This window comes from Myxocyprinus asiaticus, chromosome 42 (assembly GCF_019703515.2).
Source record: "Myxocyprinus asiaticus isolate MX2 ecotype Aquarium Trade chromosome 42, UBuf_Myxa_2, whole genome shotgun sequence".
In the NCBI taxonomy this organism is placed as follows: Eukaryota; Metazoa; Chordata; class Actinopteri; order Cypriniformes; family Catostomidae; genus Myxocyprinus; species Myxocyprinus asiaticus.
In genome coordinates this window covers 26,926,497-26,949,464 of record NC_059385.1, presented here as the reverse complement: position 1 = coordinate 26,949,464, position 22,968 = coordinate 26,926,497, and the positions used below count along the sequence as shown (strand labels likewise).

Here is a 22,968-nt window from a genome sequence, read left to right as displayed (position 1 = left end):
TTAATTCAATAGAACAAATTGCCTTTGAATTTGGCTAAAAGAATGTATCTCACAAGGCAGCGTAATTATGCTACCTACCTTTGGTATAACCTTTATTTCGGGAGTGTGCCTATAGCTGTATTTCCAACCACATTTTGTTATGCAAATTTGGGGATATTACATGGATAGGATGGAAACACCAAGCGCATAAAAAACGTATACGCTCGCTTTGAGATGGATAAACTATATTCGGTAAGAAGACACGCACATAAACTACGCTCGAAATGCAAACACATACATTTACGAAATATATACCCATAGAATTTAAAGCATATATTTATGCATATCAAAAATGTTATGCGACTTTGCCTCAATAAGCCATGTTAAAACATAATTTGCTCAGAGAATAATATCAAAATCATCGCATAGCATCTCAAATGTTGCTCTGGTTATTTTGAAATGACAGCCTGTCATCAAATCGATTGGCTACTATTACCTTCTACAACTGTCTGACACGCTTTCGCTTCCAGGCATAAGGCATCTGCCGCTGAACGCTAGCAAATTTGAAGTTCATCTGAGCATTTTCAACTTCCATTTTCATTTCTTTTTGTGCCAGTTCCCCCAGAAGTGGAACCAGGAATGGAAACGCTGCTTTATTCACAAATTGTTTTTGCGCTATTCCAATTTTTCGCATTAATAAAATGTGCAACTTGGATGGAAACGTAGCTTATGATGCCTGAAAATTATGGGAAGAATTTTTTTTTTTTTTTTATACCATTATTTATGTTAGAATTTGTAAACATGTAGTGGTATCATGGTATTGGGATAGTAGTAAGTGTATATACTAGGTGTGTATATACACTCGGTTCTCGGTAAAAAACCGAACTGTACGGTTTGCCACCCACGGTTCGGGAAGCACTGGCACCGCGGTCAGTTCACCTCACGTTTAATGACGCATCTGGAGCACAAGTTTTGGTGAAGAAAACAAAGCGTCAAACAGACAAGCACAGTTACAACCTCCGCTAATGCACCAGAATGGATCTGTAAATCGATACGCTCCACCTGTGTTTCACGTAGGTCAACTTGATGACATCACTGTTCTGTAAGCGTTGTGTGTAGTTGAAAATGGCAAGTGGAGAAAACGAAACGCTGATAGAGAAGCCCCCTGCTTTCTCCTTTCCAGGAACATTTTCTTTTTGCAGAAAACAGCCACTGTTTGCAGACATCGCTCAACACGAATGCTGTATACTGGAAATACATGTCAATAATGCGTGATGGTTTATTTAAAACGCACATGCAAGTTCTTCCACGAGCGTCAATAATGCGCTTTGATTAATGGCATTAAGATGCCGTTATAGTAATACATTGATACATGATTAATGATTTATGCCGACATCACCCAGGGAAAGAGCCGCAGGTGAGCTGAAACTGAACACACTCCCTTCCATTTTTAAGCAGGCTCTCAGTGCTAATTCGGACAGGTATGAAACAATAACTAAAGTGCTTGGGGTGTTCATGTGTGATTTCCATGTATGATTAAAATACTCAAGCAGCATTATCACAACATCCCTTCTTGTATGCATTCTAATAGCAAGGTTATTCCTTCTATAGTAATGTATAGCTTCCGAATATTGAATATATGTTGAGATGAGTTTGAAGTGCACTTCGTTGATGCATGTAGCATATTAGTGCAGGTATTAAAGGTGCTATATGTAAGGTAGACAACAAGCATTTGAAATGGGTACTGCAGTCCAAATTCAAAATATTGGAGAGTTATCTGCCCCGCCCCAGACTCTAAGCTCATGCGGGTTGCCAGAATGTTGATGCGCAAATTAGCCAACTCAGCATCCGTTTTAAAGGATTTCTGAGCTTTAAGCTATCTCCACCTTCCAAAGGCATCTCCAGTATTTATCCTTGTTTTACTACGCCTCTGGCGGTTTTTAGATGGATGGCGAGGCTTTTTAAGTCGGGTGGAATCTGTTATCTCTGATCCAGTTCGTTTGCTGGCTTCCATTGCTGCAGCACGCAGTGTTGTTTGCCTGCAAACTTGTTCAAATCTGGCAACCCGGCGGTGTCAAAAATACTATTGGTGAGTGGGCAGTGGGCGATATCACACAGGCCAAAACATAAACAGAAATTCCGGCCCGGAATGGAAACTTCAAAGTAGAATATACTGGCTGTATCATTGTTATCGGAGAAGCCAGTATTTCAACTTAGCGTGTTTCCTAATTCTCTAATGATTTAGTCCTTAGTTTTTTTGTTTGTTTTTTTTTTTTAGTTAAGGACCCTGAAAAAATGAACCATGGTTTTACTACAGTAAAATTGTAGTAACCATGACTGCTGTCCCATGGTTTTCTGAGCAGAAATGATACAATTAACCATGGATATATAACAGTAATACTGTAGTTTCTATATAGTAACCATGATTTTACTATATATTGTAACCATGACAGTAACCATGTTTATATTGTAGTTACTATGATTTTACTACAAATGCCATGGTTAAACTATGGTTACTGTTGTAAAACAATTATTTTTTATTTAAGGGCAAACCTGTTGAAGTGTTTACCAAATAGATTATTCTTTGGATTTGGCAGTAATTATATATATATATATATATATATATATATATATATATACTGAACCGTACCGAAACCGTGACCCTTAAACCGTGATACAAGCTGAAACGTGAGAAATTTGAACCATTACACCCCTAGTATATACAATGTTTACTATATTTACAATGTTTTTTTACTTGCTCCTTTCACACTTCCCCACTTCTCATTCGCTCTTTTTTCCTTCTATCTCTTGCTGTCTATTCTCTTTGTCCCTCCCTAATAGACACTTGTGAAAGTGTGTGTTGATGGGCATTTTTATGAGCTGTGCTCAAGGAGGGTTGCTCAGTGCAGTCATTCTTATGAATGGTGTGTGTGGAGGAAGACATCATGTGTGTCTATGATTTACCGTGAAAGGGAGACAGACTGTCACCATGTGTGTATATCTGTCAGCTTTTCCATCTCCTGAATTTATCTGCAAGTTTCCATGTTGTTGCAAACTACAGAGAGTTATATTTTTCCAAAAGCTATCATTCAAACCCATTTTTATTTCTAGTCAACTTTCATGAGCATACATTCTGAAAATGACTCAGCATGCCTCCAAAGTGCAGGCAGGGTTCACTGCAGCTCTGCAGACTTGCCTGCTGTTGCCAGTGTAAATGCTATACTACTTTGCTTTAGTTGAGCAGCTAAATGGGGCTTAGTTGGTCATCTAGATTAAGCCATGTTTATCTCAATGGTTCTCTTACTTTAAACAAGTGGGCTTTTCTGTAATTTTACCTTTGCAAGAAATTTATTTGTAAGGGCTCTGCACAAACTGAATAATTGAGAGTTACAGGGGCCCCAAAAGTATGTGGACACTTAAGCCACACACACAAAACAAAAATGTCTAAATGTCATTGCATTAGATAACAAAATATCAAACTGAGTGGCATTTATTTTAAAGAAAGCTAGCACTAGCTCACTTAAAGCAAAACATTTAACAAAAGAAGTTTGTCAGGTTTTAAAATGATAAAACAATAGAAAGGCCCACTGTTCAAAATGAAGACAACTTGACAAACAGACTAATTGTGTATTTATTGTATAGCCCAAGCTGTTATATTTCCAAACTTGTGTGTAAAATGGCAATGTAAAGAGAAGGAAAAAAAAAGAAAAATCATGGTAAAATGCCTTTTTTAATGGATTTTATTATTTTATTATTATTCTTTTTGTAGCCTGTATTGCTAAATTATTTAAAAACTATTAATATTAACCTATGATTCTTATTAAATGGATTCATATAATTAGATTCACATAAAAATCATAATCTCAAAAATCATATATTCTATATAATTGTGTAAGGGGACTGGGAAAATATCTAACATAACTAGATAAATTGTTTGTTTGCAGAAATCATGTGGTTTGATATTTTGTTATCTAATACAACTGAATTCATACATTTTGACTTGAGTGACAATACAAGTTTGAATTAAGTACAAGCAGTGTTTGGGATTAGCTAACTACAAGTAGCGACACTACTAACTTAACTACATTTTTCAGTAGCTTGACAGTAGCTCAGCTGCTTTTACAACAGTGTAGCTTTTCCAGTAGTGAGCTACATTTTCCAGCAAGTAGCGGTGTAGCGTGACCAAATGCTACATTATGTTGGTCAGATTATAACTAATAGCTGTCTTTATTGCATAGAAGCCAAAATTCTACCTGCAAAATATCTGACGAATTTACAGCGTATTCCGGCTGCTGCTTAGAATTAGTGTTGGGTCGTTCATGAACGATTTGTTTATTTTGAACAAATCTTTTATGTGAAACAGAACAACGAGTAGTCTCAGAGAGTGATTCGTTCATTTTGTGTTGGCCGCGCATGTGCATTGCGCAACCTCCGTTCGTTTGTTATGTGAAAACTGCATTGGCGCTGTACAGGAAACAACAAGATTAGTTCACCTCTTGAGTCATCTGGTCCGAGTCGTTCGTTCTTTTGTCACGTGACAGCCGTATACGCTATGCATTGCTCACACAGCAAACAGAAATGATTAGTTCACCTCTTGAGTCATCTGATCCGAGTCGTTTGTTCTTTTGTCACGTGACAAAAGAACAAACGACTCGGACAAGAAGATTCCAGAGGTGAACTAATCATTTCTGTTTCTCATAATTTGTCCTTGGCTGCATTATCAATTTTTCCTTATTGGGACTATAATCAAAGTTTGCTTAAGTAGACGTGTTGGGGGGGATTTGGCTATTGAAAATGTAACATTTTAAGTTAATTCTGCTCAAATGAACGAAATGACTTGAATAAAGTTTCGTTCATTTTTCTGAACGAGACTCAAAGATTCAAGTCAGTAAAATGATCCGATCTTCCCAATCAGGTAGCGTCTTCTTTTGTAACGACAGATAATAAACTAAAATAGTGCATTACCGGCAGCTAATTATGTCTCACTTGGATAAGAAGAGGCTGTCTGATGGTTATGTAGAGCGACCCAGTGTTGTTATAGTTTGGGATTTTTTATTTAGTTTTTTATTTCTATTTTATATTCAATTTGTCATAACAATTTAGTTTAGTTTTTGTTATTTTTCACAGTTTGTCTGTTAGTTTTTGTTTAGTATTAGTTTTCTCAGTGTTTTTTAGTTTAGTTAGTTTTTATTTTGGTTTTAGTATTTTATATGGCTGCCAAAGCTGAGATTTTACTGGTGTAATTTAATAAGTTAATATCATTACATTTCTCAGGACAGTCTTGTGTTACCGCTATCTAGTGGTATTTTCATGTTTAATGTGGATTGTACATGTTGCAAATTGTATAATATAGGGTGAATATGGGTAAAGTGACAAAGGCCATTTAAGCCTGATCCACATTGTAGCCATATTTATTTCCTTAAATGATTATAAATCATTACTAGGAGGCCTGGGTAGCTTAGCTGTATTGACGCTGACTACCACCCCTGGAGTCGCGAGTTCGAATCCAGGGTGTGCTGAGTGACTCCAGCCCGGTCTCCTAAGCAACCATATGGGCCGGGTTCCTAGGGATGGTAGAGTCACATGGGGTAACCTCCTCGTGGTCGCGATTAGTGGTTTTTGCTCTCAATGGGGCGCATGGTAAGTTGTGCGTGGATCGCGGAGAGTAGCATGAGCCTCCTCATGCTGTGAGTCTCTGTGGTGTCATGCACAATGAGCCACGTGATAAGATGCATGGATTGGCGGTCTCAAAAGTGGAGGCAACTGAGACTTGTCTTCCGCCACCCGGATTGAGGTGAGTAACCGCGCCACCACGAGGACCTACTAAGTAGTGGGAATTGGGCATTCCAAATTTGGAGAAAAGGGGATAAAAATTTAAAAATATATAAATAAATCATTACTAAACTAATCTTGGTGGAGTAAACCATTAAAGGAATAGTTCCCCCAAAATGTAAAAGTTCTCTTATCATTTACTCACCCTCATTCCATCCCAGATGTGTATGAATTTCTTTCATCTGCTGAACTCAAATGAAGATTTTTAGAAGAATATTTCAGCTCTGTAGGTCTATACAAAGCAAGTCAATAGTGGCCAAAACTTTAAAGTTCCAAAAAGCACATAAAGGCAGCTTAAAAGTAATCTATATGACTCCAGTGATTTAATTGATGTCTTCAGAAGCGTATATATAATAGGTGTGGGTGAGAAACAGATCAATATTAAAGTCCTTTTTTACAGTAAACCTTGACATCAGCAGTCTCCTTGGCAATCATGATTTCAATCTTGATTATATTTCCCAGCACCATCTAGCACTCTGTGAACTGTACTAGTAAGTGTAATCGAGCTTGAAATCATGATCGTTCCTGTAGACTGCAATGGCAAGATGTACAGTGAAAAAGGAGTTACACTTTGGTCTGTTCTCACCCAAAACAGAAGACATTGATTAAACCACTTATGGATTATTTTTATGCTGCCTTTATGTGCTTTTTGGAGCTTCAGAGTTTTGGACCTTGTTGACTCGCATTGTATGGACCTACAGAGCTGAAATATTCTTCAAAACAATCTTTGTTTGTGTTCTTCAGAAGAAAGAAAGTCATACACATCTGGGATGGCATGAGGGTGAATAAGTGATGAGAGAATTTTCATTTTTGGGTCAACTATCCCTTTATCTTTTTGAGGTTTTAAATTGATGATTTTATTTTAGGATGTGTGGCAGAGCTCATTTCATGACCACTGGTGGGAAAAGCAATGGTAAAGAAAATGACAAATCTTAAGGTTATAAAAAAAGTATAAGTTAACTTAATCTCATGATGTGAAAGTGTAGATGAAAATATAAAAATGTATTCCAAATAGATGTAGATATTTTCTAGAGAATCATTTTTCCTCTGTCCCACTTTACTAGTACTGCTTAAAAACAAATCTTGGGTTTGGTCAAAAGAGGGTTCAAAGGTTCTACATCCCAGTATTGTATTTTTCTTCATTTTTGCTTTTGACAAAGGTAGAAGACAACCTAAACTTTCTTCAAAGGTATAATCTTAGGTTATGTGTCGTTTAGATCATAATTCAAAGTGTCAAAAAATGTACAATTTCCTAAATTGTCCCACTTTGCCCATATTCACCCTAGTATATCAAAAACTACAACTAAAATGAACTTCAGATCATTTTTATTTTATTTTAGTTATTTTTGGAGTTATGAAAAATTATTTTAGTTTAGTTTCAGTTTTTTCCCAATAATAAAAAAAATTAAAAAAATAATAAAAAATATTTTTATTTTAGTTAATGAAAATGATTTTAGTACATTTTTATTTTCGTTTTCATTAACTATAATAACACTAGAACGACCAACCACAGTTTGTTTACTTTTACAAGATCTACAGAGGTGGTTAAATCTGAAAATGATAAAAGAACACCAAGAATGTTTCAGACACTTTGTTATTAATAGACAACACAACAATGTATTTACCTTTATTTTTTTAAAATAAAACAATTCAATGAGTTATTGCCATTTGAGGGATTTATTTTCTGTTCTGAATATTTTTATTTCGTTTCTCATTATCTGTGCATTACTGGAAGCAACGAGATAAATCATTCCTATAATGCATAACTATTTTGTAGCATTTAACTATGATTATGAAATACATAAAATGACTGGTAAAAGAAATGTGGCATGGCAAATTATGGCATGAATTTTTTGTTGCATGTATTCTATTTCTATCTGTTATAGGGTGACCATATGTCCTTTTTTCTCTGACTTCTCCTCTTTTTGTGACTACCTGAAAAAAGTGTCCGGCCAGGATTTCAACCTTTAAATGACCGGGATTAGGCTTTGTCTTCATATTGATGTGCTTTCTACAATCATACATTCTGTGTTTTTGATATGCACATCAGTTTTCACACATATATGTGCCCTTACGTGAATTTTCTGGAATAGAGCGGCAGAGCACACACTCTTTCAAAACACTTTTTTTTACACGTTCTCTCTGTCCCACCTGCCTCGCTGTCCACGTGCTGTATGTGTGCACGGGAAAGAGATCGCTAGATGTGCCCTGCCGCTTTCAGTAAGAAACATCAATAACGTAAGTTCACTTTTAAAAGTATGTTCCCCTACTCTGCAAATTATTAAATAGAGCACCAGACTCACACTTACTACGCAAAGCCATTTTTAACTGAAAATGTTGACTATATAGAGACAACATCAAATATACTATATATCAGGGATATTTAAATTAGTATGACCATGATGGATATTTTACAACTCAGTCTGTAAGATATTTGTAGTGCAACCTCTGTATGTGACCTGTAAAGCTGGCACTTGCGTGTCAATGACAAAAAAGTCAGAAAATACAATGAACAAAAACACAGGTGAGGGACGAAACAAGCCATGTGTCTCTATTTACATATTATCCATACTAAATATTATGTGACAAGCACAAAACATCAGCCCAAGGAGAGTTTGTCATAAAAATGTGATCTTTAGGGAAGTAGGCTAAACCTGGGCACAACAGGAGGACTGAAAAGTGTGAAGTATAGTCATATATATATATATATATACACACACACACTGGCGGCTAAAAGTTTGTAATAATGGGCAGATTTTGCTGTTTCGGAAGGAAATTGGTACTTTAATTCACCGAAGTTGATCACAAAGTATAGTCAGGACATTACTGATGTAAAAAACCGTCACTATTTGAAAAAAGTCATTTTTGATCAAATCTAGACAGGCCCATTTCCAGCAGCCATCACTCCAACACCTTATCCTTGAGTAATCATGCTAAATTGTTAATTTGGTACTAGAAAATCACTTGCCATTATATCAAACATGGTTGAAAGCTATTTGGTTCATTAAATGAAGCTTAACATTGTCTTTGTGTTTGTTTTTGAGTTGCCACAGTTATGCAATAGACTGGCATGACTTAAGGTCAATATTAGGTCAAAAATGGCAAAAAAGAAACAGCTTTCTCTAGAAACTCGTCAGTCAGTCATTGTTTTGAGGAATGAAGGCTGAAAAAAACTGAAGATTTCATACAAAGGTGTACACTACAGTCTTCAAAGACAAAGGACAACTGGCTCTAACAAGGACAGAAAGAGATGTGGAAGGACAGATGTGCAACTAAACAAGAGGATAAGTACATCAGAGTCTCTAGTTTGAGAAATAGACGCCTCACATGTCCTCAGCTGACAGCTTCATTGAATTCTACCCGCTCAACACCAGTTTCATGTACAACAGTAAAGAGAAGACTCAGGGGTGCAGGCCTTATGGGAAGAATTGCAAAGAAAAAACACTTTTTAAACAGAAAAACAAAAAGAAAAGGTTAGAGTGGGCAAAGAAACAGACATTGGACAACAGATAATTGGAAAAGAGTGTTATGGATCTTAACCCCATTGAGCTTTTGTGGGATCAGCTAGACTGTAAGGTGCCTGAAGTGCCCGACAAGACAGCCACATCTATGGCAAGTGCTACAGGAAGTGTGGGGTGAAATGTTACCTGAGTATATGGACAAACTGACAGCTAGAATGCCAAGGATCTGCAAAGCTGTCATTGCTGCAGGTGGAGGATTTTTTTGATGAGAACTCTTTGAAGTAGTTTAAGAAGTTCTGACATTTTTTTTTTTTTTTTTCAAATTTTAATTGTAATTTTTCACTTTATTAATGTCCTGACTATACATTGTGATCAGTTGAATGCCACTTTGGTGAATAAAGTACCAGTTTCCTTCAAAAACAGTAAAATCTGTACATTATTCCAAAGTTTTGGCCGCCAGTGTGTATATATATATATATATATACACTACCGGTCAAAAGCTTTGAAACACTTGACTGAAATGTTTCTCATGATCTTAAAAATCTTTTGATCTGAAGGCGTATGCTTAAATGTTTGAAATTAGTTTTGTAGACAAAAATATAATTGTGCCACCATATTAATTTATTGCATTATAAATCAAACATTTAATTAAAAAAAGAAGATGCTAAAATATAACACAGTTTTGATTTATTTTGGATTTTTAGTCACAACATAATTCCCATAGTTCCATTTATGTTATTCCATAGTTTTAATGACTTTACTGTTATTCTAAAATATGAAAAAACAATTATAATAAAGAATGAGTTTCAAAACTTTTGACCAGTAGTGTGTGTATATATATGTGTGTGTGTGTGTGTGTGTGTGTGTGTGTATATATATATATATATATATATATATATATATATATATATATATATATATATATATATATATATATATATATTTTTTTTTTTTTAATGACGTGACCTTTTCTGTTTTTATTTTATGTTGTTGTGTTTTATTTTATGGCCTTTATTAAATGTATAAATCTATTTATTGATTAAATGTATTAAATACTTTTTGTAGCTTAACTACTTTAAATTATGATTAGCTTGTAGCTTTGTTAAACTACAGTTTCAAAGTATCTTACCCAACACTGAGTACGTTTAAGCTCATTCGACAGCATTTGTGATAATGTTGATTACCACAAAAATTACTCACCCCTCCTTTTCTTAAAATAAAGCAAAAAACAGGGTTACAATGAGGCATTTAAGATGGAAGTCAATGGGGCCAATCCAAAAAAAGCTAAAATACTCACTATTTAAAAAGTATAGCCACAACACCCAAACAATATGCGTGTTAACTTAATTTTAGTGTGATAAAATCACTTATAAAACTTTTCTGTATAAAGTTATATCCAATTTTTCAACTTTGGTGCCATGAGGATGTAACACTGTAAACCCTAAAACGACCGTAGAAACAGTTTAAACAACTTTACAGTCTAAATAATACAGGTGTTTTAACAAAAGATTTAAGTTTCACATTTCTGCCTTTAAACCATCCAAAAATTGGCCCCATTCACTTCCATTTGCCTCACTGTAACCAAGTTTAGTTTTTTTGCATTTATTTTATTTTTTAAGAAAAGGAGGAATGAGTCAAAATAATTTTTTGTGGTAATCAACATTATATGATATTCCTTAAAGGGTCCAAATGGGGGAAATGTACATATAGTAATGCATTGTTTTCTCAACAGCAAACATTTGATAGTTTACTTAAATTGGGCTGCAGTCCACATTAAAAAGCACATGCACTAGGGAAGGAATAGGTTTCAATGTAGAATTTGATGGATGCATTTCTAACTATCATTGTCCAAAGCACAGTTTCTTAGGTTAATGGGGTTGTTATATCTGTTGTCGCTAATATTGCCTTGCAGACCATGGGAATTTTGTTGAACTTGTGATTGATTCTGTTTGTGGCTAGTCTGCGCACTTGCACAGTGTAGATGCCTATTGAGACACTAAAAATGGGACCCCCGTTGAAGCCTGTCACTTCAGCGTGTGAGCTATAACAGCCCCAGTACCCCACAGCTATTCTGTGTTTGTTTCTTTGTTTGTTAATGAGGGAAAGAATTGCGAACCATAGTGTGCTTGTGTAGTTAGTGAGCGAGATTATTGAACAGTAGCTTTGCTTTTGGGAGTATGAGAGATTTGCACTATTGCAATCATTTTTTGATTTGCTTATATTCATGCATACTGCGCTTGTTACTTGGAAGCCCTCTCCGGGTCGGGCTTGGGAATAGGGGTCAACAGAGGCTGGCAGTGCTTCCTCTGTGCCTGATCCGGCTGATGTTAACAAGGGTTGGAAGTCTGTTTGCTTTGGGAGAGCTGGGCAGTTTGGGGTGGGAAGAGTCAAGGAGCAGCTACCCCCCGCCCCATGGGACAGTCGAGGTATATGGACACCACTTGGGTCAGTCTCTCTGGCTTGGGAAAGGCTTACAAGAGCCCAGAGTACTGAATGACGTTGAATAAAATTGGAATGGAAAAAAAGGCCAAATTCAGACAAGAAAAGATGCACGCTCACCCCTTTTCTCTTCCCTCCCTTACGTCCCCTATCTGAGGAAAGTCTGTTTTCTCACAAGAATCACACTACTGCGCCCATAGTGCTTGCGCATAAGGAAAAGGAGGCGGTGCCGAGGTTAACATCATCCGTTTCACCTTTGATGAATAAAAGGGATTCCCCAGTGATATCATCTGAACTTGCAATATTAGCCTGTTCATTGGCAAACCAAAGCATGCTGGGTTATGTTAATTACCTGCCAGGACTGTTATCAGACTTTCTTCTCGATATCCTACCACTTTTGATCTCTAGATTTCTGCCCTCTTTGAAGATCTCCATTACAAAGAGAGGGGTCACCGAAGGCCCCAATGCCACAGTGTAAAAGCAGTAGGCTGAAGAGCCTGAAATCAAAGCGACAAACTCCACCGCTGTGTGAGAACTTTCCTGCGCCCCCCTCCCTCACCTTACCCAGTGAGATCCTGATTGGTCCGGTTGCGTACCTGTCTCTATCCATCTGTTTAAACTGTCCCTCTGGGAGGTATGTCTCTTGCTCTCTCTCACCAATTTTTTTCTCAGTCTTTTCTTCATCTATTTTGGTGAGCCGGGCTGGTCCAGCCGGTTCCCACAGAGCAGTTCCCATGGTTATCGGCGAGGAGATAGCGTCAGGGATGGAGGACGATTGGGATGGGGGGTTGGGGTGTTTGACAGAAACCGGGAAAGACAGCTCTGCTGAGGGAGATAGTAGCTCTGTTGCATGGGAGGAAGGGGTGGGGGGGATTACTGGGGTCCAGCACCGAGAGATATCAGTGGAGAGCAGGGGGCAAAGAGAGCTGGAGTTGGTGGGGGTGATTGAGGGACTGTGGTGGGGCGGAGCAACAGAGTTGTGGGGGCACTTAGAGAGGGACAGATTCAGTTCCCACACTCATAATGATTGTGTCACTGAAGACCGAAAGGGGACAGCCTCTGGCCCTGGGGAATTTAGCAGGACCGACCAGGACGCAGGAGAAGGAGGGGTGGTGAGAGCTTGGTGATGAGGTCTGTGACACAGGAACTCTCTCAGGCCTTTTTAGGCTTCACCTCTTCGCATTCACACCCGAGGTGAACCCTGAACCCAACCCCCAACACTCCTCTACCTCAGCGCTTCCACTTCATCTCCCCCTTCTTCTAGATACTTCCCCCCAGGCTTTTGTTCACCATCTTGTCCCATTTCCTTTCTACACCCTTGTTCTTGTTTCTCTCTCACACATCTTTTTGTCCAACCCTGCTGCCATCTCAAAGCCTTCTGTTTTTGTCCTTTACTTGTGGACACCAACACTCGGAAAAGGGACGCTTTGAAGTCGTTTTTCTCCTCTCAGGCTGTCATGTCTTATCCAGCATCATTAGCACTTGACCTCTCTCCCCTCACACCCTTTCATTTCACTTTATGTCCCCGACGCTGTGTGTTTGCGTGCAAGATTATCTTTGTGAGAAGATCAAGCTCATTGGTCCTCATTTGCACTCTTATGCCACAGCACAGTGAGCCTTCATGTTCACAAAACCGTTTTCCAGATTTTTGTACGCTCAGCACCTTTGTGTCACTTTGACATAGGGGTAATGGGAAAAATATACACTGGCAAAGACAGATTTTCGATGGGTTTTCAATAGGGATGGGTCACGATGGTCAACTAGTTGTCCAACAACTAATTTTCATGTCAAAGTTCAACAAAATTTCAATAAGGTGAAATTCCTGGTTGTGTGGTTTCCCATTGAGATGCGTGGATTTCACCTGCAGAATTTCGGCATGCAAAGGTAAATGTGATTAAGCCTTAAGAAATGAGTCTGATTAGGGTCAGGTGAACCCTAAACCAGCTTATTTATACAAAACTTTTTTAACTGCTGACTAGTCATTTAGGCAACCTACCATAGTCGATTTTAAAAAAATATTGTTTTGCACCTCTGTAGTTTTTGAACAGTTGTCCCTCATTTCGATGTTTCTTGTGCACGGCAGACTGGTAGATAAATGCATGCTAGGTTAACAAAGGTAAGGAGGGTTTTTTTGTAGAGCGTAGAGGGGTAATTGGAAAAACAAACCCGCACAGCTGGATTTTCCAAACTTTGAGTTTTCAAACTGTTGACCCACCCTGTGGTCTGAAAACTCTTTTTTTGTCAGCCTGCGGGGTCTAAAAATCTGTGGTGCTCAGTGGAGTGGGATGGGCACCAGTCATCCCACGTCTTTCTCAGGCTCATCCCCACCTTCAGGGCTGCCATTGTCGATATTTACAGTTGAGAATGAATCATGAAGACTTCACAATAGCATTCCAAACATGCTTAAATGTGTTGGTTACAGAGAGCGAAGCGAACGAGGGAAGAAACAGAGGTGTGAAATGTAGCACGAGGCTTGCGCAACAGAATCTGGTGGCGCTCCCATGACAAGACCCCGAGAGACAGGATGGGACAAATACCACTGTGAATTACTGTGGGTGTGGTGGGAAGACTGTGTGACACCACAACCTTGACCACAGTTTCTCTCTTTCTTTCATTCTCTCTATGAGTTTATCTGTGCTATGAAGCCACTCTGTATTCTCCAGATTCAACATAATCTTCAATTTGTGGGAGAATATTTAATCTCAACCTGGCAGCTCTCAATAACAATCAAACAGTGTCAAACTTTACTTTTGAGTCCCAAAAGAGGCTTGGCAATATAGCTAAAAATGTATATCTTTGATATTATTGACTATGTTTATTTAAATTTTAAATTTTCTCTGAAATGGTTTAGAAGTGTGAAAATCAAGAAGTAAAATACAGTAAAAAATCTAGACTAAAATAATTTACTTTCCATACTGTTTTTGAATAAATGAACACAAGAATTATATTTAATAATTTTTATTTGTATGCACCAGTATAACAATACATAGTAATAAACTATATCTACCTTCATATATGTTTTTACTAAAACAAGTAAAATACCACATGGGTATGTTGTGAACATTTTTGAGTGATATGAACGAATAATGAAATCAAGGTTTTGAACCAGTTCACAAATTCAACCAGTTCGACAGAACTGATTCTTTGAAATGAATCGATTTTCTCAGCTCTATACCAGCATTTTTGCTACTGATGTTTAAATTATAAATTATTATAAAATATCTGTCTTAATGCTCTCAAACTCACGAGTCATGACACAAGGAGAGAGAGAAAACTAGCCTACTAGTACATTATGTTGGAGGCGAATTTGGACCAATGCAATATTCACAGTGTTGGTTAATTTTATATCTGCAACAAAAAAATCCAATATATAGTAAATATATGATATATCACCCAGCCCTAGTTCTAACTCTCATCTAAATTCAAAATTCCCCTGCGACATCCTCAAGGGTATTTGTTTCTGGAAGTATATAAGAGTCATTGATCTGACCGCCTGAGACGAAAGAATGAGAGGAGCGAGAGAAAAGAAAGAGCTATCAACCATTCTTGGTTTCAAGGCTCGTAGTGGGTCTATTATCCCCCTATTTGGGCAGTGCTAAAGAGCTCAGCTATGAGAAGGGGGCAAGTATCAATGGGGTTGGTGGAAAGGCTGGCTTCACAGAGGCCAAGCTACCACACAAAACCGCCAGTGCCTCCCTGAGCCCTGCAGCTAAAGCCCACACAAAGAGTCTCCTCACAGGCCATTATTTCCCAGCTCCCGTGTTTCTCTGCAGAGCTCCAGTCCCTAACCAGCCCCCCTTGTCCAGTGCTGCCAAGAAGCTTTCTGGGTGTGTGTTGTTCCAAGACCAACAGGGGAGCCTTTTCTGCACACATGTATGTTGTTAGAAAAAGAGAGAAGTGTCGGAGCAGATTGCATGGCGACTGTGTCCTGTCCAACTGTCCAGAGCAGTTAGGTTCAGCTTTCTGGGCAATGAACAGACCATTAGCACAGACAACAACACTAATCTAAACCACCTCGAGGCAGGGTCACTGGAGAGAGAGAGCGAGGTCAACACTGATGAGCTTTCTACTAATGCCTCAAGTAAACTAGCAGTCTCGCATCTTATTACCTCCAAGAGAACTGAACTTTTGGTTTACTTCTCAATGTCTTTTGATGTTCCTTAGGTTCAGTTCAGAATTATTATCATATACTAGAGTTGGGGAAAATGTAGCTTCACTAGCTACAAGCTACTTTTAATTTAGTGTAGTTAAACTGCAGTCAAGCTACCTTTTTGAAAAAGTAGCTACATTTGAACAATTTAAGGGGGCAGTACTGTTTAAAAAAATAGCAGATGATAAAATGTATCTAAACATTTGGCTGATTTACTATATGGATGAAATTACTCTGACATCACACAACAGGCAACCACAGCTCTGGGTTCTTTTAAATAGCAGATTTCAATGGTGGATATGAGCTGCACTGCAGTTTTTATTATCTTTGTTTTAAGCCTTATATAATGTAGTAATATTTTTGTAATGTAAAAGTTAAAAATAAAGTTATTAAAAAGGGATATATTATCTATGGTTTACAATGAAGAAATTACGTTTAGGTTCTTTCTGAACTATCAGCAAAACAAGTTTTAACTTGGTTCAAAAGGCCTGTATGATTGTGTCAGACATGTAACAGGCTGATGAATACACCTGCTCACGCGCTTAACACTTTTATAGTCTGAGAAATGTGACATAAAAATGAAAACTACCATCAGGCATGCAATACGTGTCTTAACTGCTAAAATTATTAACCCACATACAGTTAATAATATTTGACTTCAATATCATCATATTCCACATTCAAACTTAATAACAGCAGTTTATGATCGAACAATTGTTATTTACTACATTCAAAATAAATGCAAAAACAATTTTCGCAGTACAGCATTAATTTTTATTCGCATATCTTTTCACAAACAGTAGCCTATGCAATGCGATGGTGGAGATTCTTCTACAGGTCTTGCACGGATCTTAAAATGAAACCCGAACCCGACCCTAACCTAAAATTGCTCACTCTTGTTTTTTTGTTTTTTTTATTGTTTTCTTTCTCCCCTTTTCTCCCCAGTTTGGAATGACCAATTCCCAATCTCAAAGTCCTCGTGGTGGCGTAGGACGAATCTCAGTTACAGTGTAGTGCATATATATAAAAAGCTTTACTTTTTTGTCTTTAAAACCATCCAAAAATGTCAAAGTCAGCTTTATTGTCATTTTTAGCACATCGCATGGGAATGGATAAAAACAAAAGACAGCTCCTTCCGGAAACTACAGTGCAACATGTAGTAAACAAAGACAACAATAAATACGGACTATAAATACAGACAATAATACCCAGTACCATAAGTACACAGAATTAAACAAGTCAAATATAAATAGGAAATATATCAAGCATAGCAGCAGTGGGAAGATGATGGTATGTACAAATGTAATGTATGAACACTGGGCCCCAATTCACTTGCATTGTAAGTGCCACACTATAACCTCGATTTTTGGCTTCTTTTTTTTTTTTTTTTTAAAGAAAGGAGAGACAAGTCGAAATGATTTTTTTGTTTGTTTTGTTTTGTTGTGGTAATCAACATTATGCCACAAATGCTGTCGATTGAGCTCAACTTGTATTGAACCTGGAACATTCCTTTAAGTGTGAGATTAAAGAGTAATGTTGAAGTTTTATTTCTTTTCCCACATGTGCAAAATACCAATATTCTTAAGACTGCACCAGTGTTGTTATTGGCCGCCCAAGCTTGCCACAAATGTGTCAAAGACTGAGGTTTGCATTGCCGACAGGGCAGGAATCTAAACCCTAGTCTTGTTCCCACGCTCACCTGCCTCTGTTTCAGTTTGAATCATAGGACTATCCCCTCATTGGTTAGAAGCTTGGTCATGTGACCCAGCCACAGCACAAGCTGCCTGTATGCAGTCCAGGATTTTCCCATGGGAGCGGCAGTGAGAGGGAGAGAGGGAACAGGAGTCTGTGCGAGTCAAAATGAATATTTTCCCTCCATTTCCCCTCCCCCACCTCCTTTCTATGGGAGCTATATCGGCCCTTTCTTCTTTCAGCACATCTCTCTAATTGGAAGTGTTTTTTGCCTGTTGGAGTCTAATGTTGGCCTCATATGGGAGTGATGTCTGGAGCATATACCCCCAAATTATGCTGCAGATACAGTGATACATCTTATCAACTTTGTGAATTGTACAATCTTTACCTTAGGCACAACAAAGTTCACACATGGCTAACCATACTAGTAACTAGATTACCTTTACATTTTGTGAAGAAAATGTGCGTGGTGCTTGCCCATGCAAAGCTTGCCGCTACAATGCTAGGGGGATGTGGATGGTTGCCAGGGCATTGCTACACAGTTGTGGGGGTGTTCTGGGAGGTTGCTAGGTATCATAGACACCACCACGTTTCAGTGATATTCTGGTCATTAGATATGGTTCAGGTCGCTCTTTAAATGTAACTCTTTATTGATTAGATTGTTTTTTTGTTTTTTTTGTGCGTGCCTGTTTTATCATCCACCAGCCGCCAGGTGAAAATTGATCATTGGATTGCTTAGAACAAGCCTCTCTTCAACAAGCCACGTGATTCTATATTACTTTCGTGTCTGTTACGCGTTACCCACCAAAGTTTAATACTCAAATTTTGAAGGCCTAAGTATACTTCAGTCTTCCGCGTGCCACTACATCTTGCACACAGTACACGTGATGCAAATTTCAGCATCAGTACAGTATGCGTGGACTACTTTTCCCCTCATACAGCCTAGCTTTTGTAGACATGTGGACAGTCCGCATCTGTGTGTGTCATCTGCACATGCGTCTGGCGTTGACTGTACTAAAGAGTAGCACAAACCAGTCGGAGTGCGCATGTGTCAAATGAATCATGCGCTAACGGTCAAAAAAGTATATTTTGAAAGGCGTTGTTATGGCATACTAAAAATTGAAGGATACCCTAGCCTCAACACGGTGTACTTACCAGGTGCAACACTGTAGAGCGACATGTTGTATAGCTGTATATTAACAGCAAATTTATTGTAAATTAATTATTTTAGTCATAATTTGATGTAAATGTCCTGTAAACTTAGTCAATATGTAATTGTCACGTTCATTAATTTAAGTCAATTTTCAGTAATTTCGTTGACGAGATTAACAGTAGACACAGTGTTATACACGGAAGTTTAATACCCTAACCATATGTATGAGCAGTGGTAATAGTAAGGCTTGACTTAACACACACACCACAAATTACAACATGTTCACAGTGTTGAGGAAATGTTCAGGACCAGATCATGACATGATATTGGAATTCTTTAGCGCAAAGGTGACTTCAAAACAAGAGAAAAGCCTGCTCTGATGTGCAAGCACATCAAAGTCAACAATGTATAAAGTGTCTGACAATCAAGAGTTGAATCATAGCTGGATCTGCAATAATAACAACACTTACATATAGCATTGACATACTTGCCATCGGGTTCAGTCTAGTCACGCCTCACTGTCTCTCTCTCGTGTTTATGTACGTTCAAGAGTGAAAGCTTGCGTAAGTGGTTTTGGAGGCAAACACAGATGGAGAAAGAGTTGCAGCAGTGCATGGATGAGTCTGAGAGTTGGCTGAGCAGGTTTAAACTTGTTCTTGCATGGGAAACTCAGGAGCTGGGTAAATAGTTGCCGGTGTGTTTTTCGCAGTGTGTGGGAAGGGATCTCTCAAGGTGGAATGGAGAGAGCGTGAGAGTGAGCAGCCAGGGGTTGCAAAGGGCACCTGTGTCTGTCACACACACACACACGTCTCGCTTTTCAAAGCACCTTACGAGTGTGCAGACTACATATTTTTCAAACTAATAGTGAATCCAGTTTTCATGGAGACATATATGAACCGTGGTAATTTACATTTAGAAATGACAATTCCTGGCATACTGTATTATTAAATAAAAACGATTTATAAAAACTTTGAAGAAATGTTCATGGTTCTAAAACAAGTTAACAGAATATTCCTGGTGCAATACAAGTTAAGCTCAATCAACAGCATTTGTAGCATAATGTGGATTACTTGGAAAATAATTATGACTCGGCCCTCGTTTCTAAAAAAAAAAAAAAGGAAGAAAAAAAGATCACGGTTACAGTGAGGCACAAAAAATGGAAGTGAATGGGCCAATCTGTAAACATAAAAATATGCAATGTTTCAAAAATATAGCCACGAGATGTAAACATTATACATTTTAACATGATTGTAGTGTGATAAAATCAAATTATATATATATATATATATATATGGAAATATATAAACACTACTGGTCAAAACTTTTGAAACACTTGACTGAAATGTTTCACATGATCTTAAAAATCTTTTGATCTGAAGGCGTATGCTTAAATGTTTTAAATTAGTTTTGTAGACAAAAATATAATTGTGCCACCATATTAATTTATTTCATTATAAAACAAAAATTTAATAAAAAAAAAAGTTTTTGAAATTGATGACTTGGAGCAAATAATTAAGAAAAGCAGCCACTAAGTGCCCAACATAGATGGGAACTCCTTCAATACTGTTTAAAAAGCATCCCAGGGTGATACCTCAAGAAGTTGGTTGAGAAAATGTCAAGAGTACATGTACGCAAATTCTAGGCAAAGGGTGACTACTTTGAAGATGCTAAAATATAACACAGTTTTGATTTATTTTGGATTTTGTTTAGTCACAACATAATTCCCATAGTTCCATTTATGTTATTCCATAGTCTTGATGACTTTACTATTATTCTAAAATGTGAAAAAAAAAAAAAATGAGTGAATGAGTGTTTCAAAACTTTTGACCAGTAGTGTGTGTGTGTGTGTGTGTGTGTGTGTGTGTCTGTGAAATAAATATATATATAAAACGTTACAGTAATGAGAAAAAACTTTACGGTCCTAAATGTAGCTTCATTGTCTTTATTTAAAATATAACTTTATATTTTCTTGTACTGATTTGGGATTAAATATGACCAGGACAGTTTGTGTAATTTAACTGTCATTTGCTACTGTACAATTGCCCCCTACATTTCTGTTGTAAGTGCTTTACTGTAAACATGATTCAGGTTTGTCTTTACAAAGTCGATTTTATTTTTTGTCAATTTGTATTGAACCCAGAACATTGCTTTAAACAACCATAAACTAACTAATCTCTCTTAACAGAAGATTTCCATTTCATTTTCAATTCTTTTCATTTTTCTTTGGGGAGAATCCCACCTTAAACCCTTCAAACACACAAATGACAGAAATCCGTGACTGAATTGTCTATTTGTCCTGTTAAGGTGTCCTTTTCAACATGTCCCAGTCTGGCTGGTGTTGCTGAGAGTGGAGACTGAGAGTTTAGTGACGAGGCTTTTAGCACCCATATGTTGTTTGAAAAGGGTCGGGAATCGGTTCCTCGCTTAGGATGAGACAGAAGCCACACTGAGGTGTGAATTCATGAGAGGCGACACAAACTTCTAACCTCACACTTAGCTTGCGTCACTGGAGCCAAACTCTTTGTGTGGGTGTGTGTGTGTGTGTGTGTGTGCGCGCGCGCGCTTGTGAGTGTGGTAAGTGACTTAACAGACTGTTTGAAACATTTCTGCCTGATCTGGGTTCACAAATGCATCTACCACAGCCAGAAATAAAAACAGCCAGGAATGAAATAAAAAATGTTGTTTACTAGAGGCAAACATGCTACACTCCATCAAAAAAATGTATTATCATGCTGCATGTGTTTTATGACCACATATATCTTTAGAGACTTCATGGATATTTGTGTTTTTAAAAATACATTTGTCACAGTGAAGGCAAAAAGGTGATTAAAAATGGGAAAATCTTCCATTTTATAGGATCTTAGATATACACTTTCCCTTACACGTTCATATAAATTTTACCTCAAAATCTTGATGTTGTCCATGGACATGTGATCTGTCAACGACCTATGTACTTCCTGTATTTTACTGCACTACATGTATAATCATCATTAACACTTGATTTAACATCTTGTTGGAGATTTGATAAACATGATGTCATAATTTATTACATAGAAATGTTTTTTTTTTTTTCTGACACCTCTTTCAAGGCTTGCAATTGTGATGAGTACTTCAAGTTGCAGAGAGAGGATATGACGTGCATGATGAAAGAAAGAGGTATTTGTTTGCCATTTGTTTCCTTTTTTTCAATATGACACACTGGCAGCCAAAAGTTTGGAATAATGTACAGATTTTGCCGCTGATTTTGATATCCTGTGAATTATTAACATTTAGTATTAACAGTATTTCGCCCATATCCTTGGTAGGGATGAGAATCGTAAGAAATGTAACGATTCTGGGTCTAATTGTGATTCCTCTTAACATTTCTGTGTCCTTAACGGTTCCATTAATGATTCTTACTTTCATGAAGAAATATTTGGAAATGCAATTTTATAAGATATGAACCACATGACACTTGTCACGCTGTGTGTTTAGTGCTGAAGATTGGAAAAAAAATAAAGCTCAAGAATAATTTGTTCGGGAATCGGACTGTACTGGTCATGCTGTAAATTCAAAACACCGGCTCATGAGAGTCATTCTTTTGGGAATCGGACCACTCTGGTCATGCTGTAGATTCAAAAGAATCTGCTCATGAGAGTCATTCTTTCGGGAATCGGACTACACTCGTCGTGCTGCAGATTCAAAACACCGGCTCATAAGAGTCATTCATTCGGGAATCGGACCACTCTGGTCATGCTGTAGATTCAAAACACCGGCTCATAAGAGTCATTCATTCGGGAATCAGACTACACTGGTTGCACTGTAGATTCAAAAGAATCTGCTCACGAGAGTCCTTCGTTCAGGAACCGGACTGCACTAGTCACGCTTAAGATTCAAAGAACTGGCTCATTAGAGTCATTCTTTCGGAATCGCACTACACTGTTCATGCTGTAGATTCAAAAGAATCTGCTCATAAGACTCATTCGTTCAGCAGTCGGACTGCACTGGTTGTGCTGTGTTTCGTGCTGTAGATGAAAAAATACGGCTCATAAGACTCATTTGAACAGGAGTCGGACCGCACTGGTTGCGCTGTGTTTTGTGCTGTAGATTCAAAAGAATCTGCTCATTAGAGGCATTCATTCAGGAATTGTACTGCTGGTTGCGCTGTTTTTTTTAGCTGTAGATTCAAGAGAACCAGCTCATTAATTTGGGAATCGGACTACACTGGCAGCGCTGAATGTTTAATTGAGAAGCAGCACTGTCACTGAATAGCACAGCAGGAA

General features: G+C 37.7%; 1 protein-coding gene across 2 annotated transcripts in view; it reads left to right on the top strand.

Moving 5' to 3' along the window:
• exd3 (exonuclease 3'-5' domain containing 3) overlaps positions 1 to 22,968 on the top strand; it is an 85,894-nt gene that overhangs the window by 61,530 nt on the left and 1,396 nt on the right. For both annotated transcript variants that reach the window (XM_051684516.1, XM_051684517.1), the window contains exon 19: positions 21,796 to 21,862. In XM_051684516.1, coding sequence (XP_051540476.1) covers positions 21,796 to 21,862 — 67 coding nt within the window. The remainder of the gene's footprint in view (positions 1 to 21,795; positions 21,863 to 22,968) is intronic.